We start from the raw sequence: 8,078 nt of genomic DNA on the forward strand, positions 1-8,078 counted from the left end.
ATTAGTATCATACTGTAGCATAAACAAGTTGCTATGACATTATTATCATATGCAGAGTATGACTAAAAGAACCATAAGCCTAGAAACTGAAGCGGCTACAGTTTATCCAGTGATGCAGCCCATGTCCCAGCTGAGGAGCATTAAAGGTCACGACAGCTGTTTGTCTCTATTTGTAATAGAAATCCTTGTATTCAGTTTTTGTCTGTCCTCATACCACCCTTATGGTTACTATAGTTACTCATCATACTGTACCTTCACTCCTCCTGGTCAGGCCTCCTTTGAGGATAGTTGGCAAGGCTCAGTGGAACGCAGGCCTTCTCAGTACAGACAGGCATATGCTACCCAGACACCCAGACAGGAAATACAGATTTGTGACTAAGTAAACTTTGGATTAAAAGTTTCAATGTTTTTTAACAGCTTTTATTTACTGGGGCTCAGTAGGAACAGCTGCCAGGTTTAATAAGGTTTAAAAAGATGAGTAGGAGTACTTTAAAAAGAGTAGAATGAAGTTAAAACACCTATTTATGGACATTTTTAATCACATGATAAAAGTATAGAATTGTTGCTGTGAAGGTCTCACAGGCAAAGGTACCGTAACCCCAAATGCTAAAGAAGATTTACATAATCTAGATATTTGGACTCCTAACAAGCTCATGATTACAAATATCCATTTTGAGCTGCTTTTCCAAATTTAGATTTGAATTGTGAGAGCATATGTCTTAGTTTATTTTGAATGCAGCTTGCCCATTATTAAATCAAGTTGTGTGTGAAAGTCCGAAACCAGTAAAAGGGGTCCTGCTTATCCTTTCAACTGGATTACATTAATCTACTAATCACAAGCCATTTACATAACTGTTTCAATGCAGCTGCAGTTAAGTAATTACTGACCCTTCGCTCTTTATGAGCAGTGTCGACTCCTTCCCAGACTTTAATCACATTGATCCCCTGAGTCCTTCTTTTCCAAGCCTGAAGGCGACTAGTCTAATCTTTAACCATTTCCCTCTCCATTAGTGTTTCATATGGCGGGTTGTTTTTAATGACAGAAGAGTAAAGGGCTGTAAATCACTTTTGTTATGTCCTGTTCAGCAGATTTGCTTAAATCATGTAGTACTTGGCTGGAAGCCTTGTTGGTGCTGGACAGCATTACTTTTGATCTGAAGTGTTTTTATCCATATATATTATACTCCTCAAACAACAAGAAGAGACTCAGCAACAGGGCTACACGCCCAAAGGATATGTCTGGGTGGATGTTTTCACATAAAAGTCTAAAAAGTACCTAAACCAGTTTCTGTTTTACTTTACATACTGTAATTAATACCCACCAGTATTTAGCTCATCTGAGTAGATCCCAATGAGGAGTTTAAAAAAAATTGTTGTTAAAAAATACTGTATGTTTTATTTTAGCTAATAATCAAGCCCAGCTAACAGAAGCAGCCTATTCTTATTCTATTACTCTTTTATTACTATAATTTATATTACAATCGTTGGTCAAGTAAAAAAAGGTATGTCATGTACTGCCATCTCCTGGTTTAAACGGGTAGTACGTACGTAGTACGCAAACGAGGAAAATATTGTAAGAAGGTTGAAGCTCAAACTTAAGAAACTTAATTCATAATTGTGGATACTTACCATGTTTAATTGTTCAGTTGTTGGTTTGCTCTGATATCCCGTAATAAATAAGCTTGACCTGCTTTCGACTGTTGATTAGTCTTGACTGAGAGAACTTATTTGAAAGTCTTTTCACTACAGCCAATCAAATTGCGTTTAGAAAGGCGGGTCATAGCTTTCATCCAGTCAGAATCCAGAAAACACAAAGTGGGCGTGGCCGGACGATGAGCAGCTGTCAGGCTTTCTTGCGCATTGTGTTCAGAGTGTGACCACAGAGAGCAGAGGACGGGTCAGGTTCCACAGAGGCGAAACACAAGAATGGTTTGACGTAGGGAACAACGAAAAAACGAGACGTTTCTCGAGGCCTATTTCTTTGGAGGACTAACAATAAACCTGTGCTTTTGTGTTCAGGTGAGCGGACAACAAAGGTGGATGTTTGGTGAACGTTAGCACTAGCAACAACACTGGCGATGGTGTCAGCTAGTTACTGTATATATGTGACAATCTGATATACTGTACGTCGTGACATAAAGAGCGTGTGTCAGTGGAAAGCGTTTCTGGAGGACGTAAGGTCGAGTCATCTGTATGAGCACCCGCTGCTTAAACCAGTCCTGAGCCCTCTGGTCACTGGCCAAAGGGGGGTTTCCTAAATTGCAGCAGGACTCAGTCAGAACAGTTCTACTGGAGCACTTCAAGGATGTCACCTTCTGAATATAGCTGACCTGATATTTCTTAAAATAGACTCTTGAGTCTGGCCATATGATAGCTTGACAAAACAAAGGGTTTTGAATAGCTAAACCAGACGGCACTGACTCAAAATCTTTGTTTACCCTTTTATGCTTAGCTCTATGTATAGATAGCAAAAGCTACATTATATGAATAATACCCATATTTACCTAACTCTGACTTCTGATTCTGATACATATCACAGATTGTAATTCAACCAGAGTTTTCATTTTAGCTGAATGTTGTTGCCTGTCTCTGTTTTCAGCTATGGAGCCCTCACTGACTGGCAACTCACCCAGCGTAAAGCCCAGCCCTCCATCTCCATCCAACCTGAGAGCCGGTCTTTCTATGCCCAGCCCATCTCCCACAGCACCTGCAGCAACCTCAGTTCAAGCCAAGCCTAAACTTACAATACCAACACCTCCAACCACACCCATATCTTCCAGCTCCACTGCGTCCCCTCAAACCTTCCCCAGCCATTCTTCTCGCTCTTTCTCCGTTTCCACGCCGACTTCGTCACCCCTGCGCCAGCCTATCAGGAGCCTCTCTCATGGGGGCAGATCACAGCTCAATGCGGCCTCCACGGAGAATCCTCCGAGTGGATGCTCGGCTTCTGGAATTACCTCCGCTCCAAAGACGTCCTCCACACCTGTAACAGGTGAGAGACCTTTGTTGGTTTGATCTTAAATTTGAACATTTTCCCATAATGCTTCATGTCCTCTGCTCTTTGAGAATCAGTGAAGTCACAGTACATACTATAGTGTCTTCATGACAATGGTAGACACTTACAACAACATGCAAATCATCTGCTCCAATTTGGTTGTCCTAATGGAAAAAAACAGGTACCTCCCTGTCTCTTTACGAGCCATTGCAACTAACCAGATCTGTTGCAGCTTGGGGAGCATCCAAGTTGAATCTGTTTCTGCACAGATATACACAGACATGCGAAATCTGACACCTTAGACGTTTATTCTGCTTCAGTTTTGTATTAGAACAAATTCTATTCCCTGAACAGCACACAACATGTGCTAGGGTTAGACCTAGGGAAAAGATTGCATCACTGTGTAATGTTACATACAGTAAAGGAAGCAAGCAGTTTCTGCTAAATAAATAAACAGTCATTTTAGGGCTCTGGCAGCTTGGTAAAGTAACAGCAGCCTGCTATGAGCTTCTTTAAGCTTCTCAAAAGATCAGATATCAAATTATGTGTCCCAACTTCTCCTGATTAATAGCCATGAGCCATCCACCACCTTTAAGTCCTTGAACTGTTTCCATATGTGTTGTCACACCCGTCTTTTACATACTGTAGTGTGCATCGTGAGGGAGATCTTCCCTCATTTGTTTTAAAGAAACCTGACTCAAGCTCTCCTAAAGGAAAGAAGTCTGAAGGGGTAGCAGAGGTCATCAGCTTAAAGGAGGTGATAAAAGATAAAAGACCAGCATGGTTCAACAATAACATATTATAATAATACACACTATCATAATTGTTTCTCAATTCTTAATGAAGCAATGCGAGTGATACAATAAGTTTTTAGGACCAATTTAATTCATTGATAAATGATAATTTTTTTCTGTTTTTCCCTTTAGATGAGCCTGAGGAGGAGGCCAGTTTTGAAGATGTGGAGGTCAAAGCAAAGTCGGGAGATGCTAAAGCACAGACAAAGGTCAGTGTCTCACCGAAAGCCATATGGTGGGCACATAACAGATTGGACATCTAAAGATAAATGTCATTCTAGAGTAAAGTATTTGAGAAGGACAAATCACTAAGTGATAATGATGCCCATCTTGCAAATGTTGAACTTTGTGTGTTCGTGTCCAGATGGGCTGCTACTTTCTGGCCCTGGCAGAACAAAGAGACGAGGAGCTGAACAACTGCACAGCGGTCACCTGGCTGGTCCAGGCTGCTAAGCAGGGGCGCAAGGACGCCGTCAGACTGCTGCGGCAGTGCCTAGCCGCCAGGAAAGGCATCACTTTGGAGAACCTTGAGGAGGTGAAGAAGCTGTGCACAGAGACGCGCTTCGAGAGAGGAGTTCGAAAAGCGGCTCTGCTGATGTACTGGAAGTTGAACCCGGAGAGGAAAAAGTCAGTGGCGGTGTCTGAGATGCTCGAGAACGTTGAGCATGTCCACACAGAGCCGGGTATGAGAGGAGATGAGGAAGGAGGCAAATCGAATGAAGCTGCAGATATTAAAGTGGATATTTTTACGTTTCTGGCTATTCTCCCTCCACCTACAGGCAAACCAGTGTCCCCTGGTCCCCTGAACAGCTCTGCCAAGAAACAGAGGAGAGTCCTGGAGACTATGGTCACAAGCGAAGGTACAGTATGTGTGATCTGCTACTTTAATTTGTTACCTTTTGCACTCATGACACCATGTCTATCAAAGCATCAAAATAACTTCTGCATGTGCCTGCAGCCAGCTCCCACGTGGGTCTTGATGACTTTGTTGAGATGACTAAGAAGTATGCTCAGGGCATCGCACCGTCGCCAGTCATGGCTGCAGCGGGAGGTGATGAGGACAACAACGACGACGACGACGTAGTAGTGAGAAATCCAGACGAACTGCCTCTGCACCAAAAGGTGGGAAGCTCCCAGAACGTCTCCTCATGGCTGATGCTGTCAGGATGAACCTGAAATTCCTCAGAGAGTTTAAGAGAGAGCGATCTTATTTGATGGTCAGACTTCAGGCCTTCATGTTGATGCTCTGTCCTTTCGGTTCCACCAGCTGCTGAAGTTCCCTCTTTACGCTCTGCTGGAGATCAAGGAGCACCTCATCGACTGGGCGTCGCGTGCTGGCATGCAGTGGCTCAGCGCCCTGATCCCCACCCACCATGTTAACGCCCTCATCTTCTTCTTCATCATCTCCAACCTCACTGTCGAGTTCTTCATCTTCCTCATCCCCCTGCTGGTTTTCTACCTCTCGTTCTTCTCCATGGTCATCTGCACGCTGCGTGTATTCCAGGTTTGCGACTTGTTACTATGTCTTTTTTAAATGTATATGCTTGTCTGCGGAGGTAGAAGAAATAAACAATGATTGATTTATTTTTTTTAGAATTCAAAAGCATGGGAAAACTTCCAGGCTCTGACAGACCTGCTATCTCACTTTGAACCTGGTCTGGATCTGGAGCAGGCCGAGACCAACTTTGGATGGACACATTTAGAGCCTTATCTGTATGTTCTATATATATTGACTCACTTTACCACATTTTATCATTCACTGACATTCTTCTAGTTTGGATTAGTTTTACTTAAATCTATCCTGCTTCTGAATGCAGCCTCTTTCTGTTTTGGCAGGTACTTCCTGCTCTCTGTGGTCTTTGTGGTTTTCTCCTTCCCAGTTGCTGATAAATCCTGGATCCCCTGCTCGGAGCTGGCTGCCGTCGCTCTCTTCTTCACCGTCACTGCCTTCCTCAGCCTTCACGCCTCTGCTCAGCTCTTTGCCCGTAAGGCTCTCCTCACGGAGGTTCTCTCCGGTGCCTGCTTGCTGACTCGACTACTGCCAGACTCGCTGTGGTTCCTCAGGGTTTTTGGGATGACGTTCCTCACTGTGCCCCTTGGGGATATCATGGCATTTAACCTGGGGGTGCCATGTTTTTTATACGGGCATCTTTTTTATCTCCTTTTCCAAATGGCCCAGCTGAGAGGCTTCAAGGGCACTTACCTGTGCCTTGTGCCCTACCTGGTGTGTTTCACCTGGTGCGAGCTCTGCTTGGTGTTCCTCAATAACGCCACAGTGCTGGGACTCATCCGCACCTGTGTGGGCTACTTCCTCTTCCTCTTTGCTCTTCCTATACTCTCGCTGGGCCTGGCTGCAATGGTCATCATCCAGTTACTGCAGTGGTTCCTCGCCCTGGAGCTGACCAAGATGTTGGTCACAGTAACAGTTTGTTTTGTGCCAGTAGTGTTGAGGCTCTGGACCCGTTTCAGCCTCAACCCTATTGCGGTTTTCCGGTCTTTGTCACGAAGCAGCATCGTCAAGCTCATCCTGGTGTGGCTCAGTGCGGTGGTGCTGTTCTGCTGGATGTATGTCTACAGGTCTGAGGGCATGAAGGTATACAACTCCACTCTGACCTGGCCTGAGTACAGTAACCTCTGTGGGCCTCTGGCATGGAAAGAGTCCAACATGGCTCAAACTCAGATTCTGTGCTCGCATCTCGAAGGCCACCGCGTGACCTGGACCGGGCGCTTCAAATACGTCCGTGTGACCGACATTGAGAACGGGCCTCAGTCCGTGATCAACCTGCTGCCTGTGTTCGTGGGGAACTGGATGCGGTGTCTGTACGGTGAGCCGTATCCCCTGTGTGAGGCGGTGAAAAACGGAACAGCCGAGCCCCAGCCCCTGCCCGCACCCGCCCCCCCTCCAGAAAACCCCCTCTGCAGACTTAAGAAGCTGGCCAAGCACGAGTGTCACATCAAACGCTTCGATCGATACAAGTTTGAAGTCACGATGGGAATGCCGCTGGAGAGGAAGAGCCGGAACGGGACCGTCATCGAAGACGAAGACGCCACCAAGGACATAGTGCTCCGGGCCAGCAACGAGTTCAAGTCTGTGCTTTTACACCTAAACACAGGAAGCCTGGTGCAGTTCAGCACCGTGCTGGAGGGACGTCTGGGCTCCAAGTGGCCCGTGTTCGAGCTCAAAGCCATCCACTGCGTGTCATGCGGCGACGCCAGCGAGCCGAGGCGCAGGCAGTACAAGATCGAACACGACTGGAGGCGCACGGCGCAGAGCGCGATACAGTTTGGGTTCGACTTCTTTTTCAACCCCTTCCTCACCGCGCAGCTGGAGCACTCGGAGGCAGAGGGTGAAGCAGACGCTGTGACGGACATGAGCCGTAGAGATGAAGACGTCTGACAATCTGTGGGAGAAATGGAAGATGAATGTGTGTAACGATAGCACTTTCCTCAGTTAAAAAAATGAATTAGTATCAACCTCTGTCCTTAACAGACTCGACTACTGATTACTTAGTAGTACTACAGGGCAGATACTCAGACATTTGTTGTGTCTGCAGTGAGCGTGTGTTTGTATTTTTATAGCTTTTGAGCCAAAATGTCTACGAACACATAGTATATTAAAATAAGAAACACAAAGTAACACTCTCTTGAACACTTGATCCTATTTCAGGCTGCAGTTGTGCTCCCTGCAGAGTCTGAGTGTGAAGGGATGTTGATTTAGTCTGTTTTGAAATCAGTTTCCAGGTTGTAGTACTGATATGTTTTATGATTGTGTTTTTAAGCTACAAATTATAATAGGACCAGTTGTTTCCTTTATATAAACTGCTGTGATTCAGATGACAACTACCCTTTGCTGCCAAGCTTTATTTGTTTCTGTTCATGGCCAGGATGCAGTTTCGAGTGGTTTAGGTGCCATATTAAACATGTAGGATGATGTAAATCGCTCCACTGTTAGGTGCATAACTGCATTCATGCTTTTATTAATTGCAGAGCAGTTATCCATGTTCATGCCAATGCATCTGTTCTGGTGTGTTCTTTGTTTCCATCTCTGCTGTGCAGGGAATTATTATATTGTATTGAAGCACAGACTTTAATCAGAAGTTTGCAGTTTTTGATGTAAAATGGGCTTTACTATAGAATGACACTATTGTTTTCAGTACTGTGACCAATAAAGATCATGAGATACTGATCTGTTTTTTTCTTCTGTCTATTTATCCTAAAATGATATCTTCTGTCTATTTATCCTTTGTTATAAACAGACGTTTAAGGTTCTGAGTAAGCCCTAAATTCTT

General features: G+C 44.7%; 1 protein-coding gene across 2 annotated transcripts; it reads left to right on the forward strand.

Annotated features, from left to right (window-relative positions):
• The first annotated feature begins 1,858 nt into the window (after positions 1 to 1,858).
• wfs1b (Wolfram syndrome 1b (wolframin)) lies at positions 1,859 to 7,975 on the forward strand. Of its 2 annotated transcripts, none has more exons than XM_029164956.3 (9): positions 1,859 to 2,019; positions 2,600 to 2,992; positions 3,922 to 3,998; positions 4,154 to 4,472; positions 4,569 to 4,649; positions 4,748 to 4,911; positions 5,057 to 5,293; positions 5,384 to 5,502; positions 5,626 to 7,975. In XM_029164956.3, the coding sequence occupies exons 2-9, from the start codon at positions 2,602 to 2,604 to the stop codon at positions 7,184 to 7,186; spliced, it is 2,949 nt and encodes a 982-aa protein (XP_029020789.1). In that variant the 5' UTR covers positions 1,859 to 2,019; positions 2,600 to 2,601; the 3' UTR covers positions 7,187 to 7,975. The 2 variants fall into 2 exon arrangements, with proteins under 2 accessions (XP_029020789.1, XP_040928557.1); XM_041072623.2 differs by lacking the exon at positions 1,859 to 2,019 and adding an exon at positions 3,644 to 3,752 and having other exon boundaries at positions 2,865 to 2,992.
• The last annotated feature ends 103 nt before the right edge of the window (positions 7,976 to 8,078 follow it).

This window comes from Betta splendens, chromosome 10 (genome assembly GCF_900634795.4).
Source record: "Betta splendens chromosome 10, fBetSpl5.4, whole genome shotgun sequence".
Taxonomy (NCBI): Eukaryota; Metazoa; Chordata; class Actinopteri; order Anabantiformes; family Osphronemidae; genus Betta; species Betta splendens.

What these genes read in the sequence shown, in the direction of transcription:
- wfs1b (XM_029164956.3), top strand. Translation starts at nt 2,602, where the DNA reads ATGGAGCCCTCACTGACTGGCAACTCACCCAGCGTAAAGCCCAGCCCT. An exon ending in ATGCTAAAGCACAGACAAAG is followed by an intron (nt 3,999 to 4,153) that starts GTCAGTGTCTCA and finishes GTTCGTGTCCAG; the next exon opens with ATGGGCTGCTACTTTCTGGC. An exon ending in GCATGTCCACACAGAGCCGG is followed by an intron (nt 4,473 to 4,568) that starts GTATGAGAGGAG and finishes CTCCACCTACAG; the next exon opens with GCAAACCAGTGTCCCCTGGT.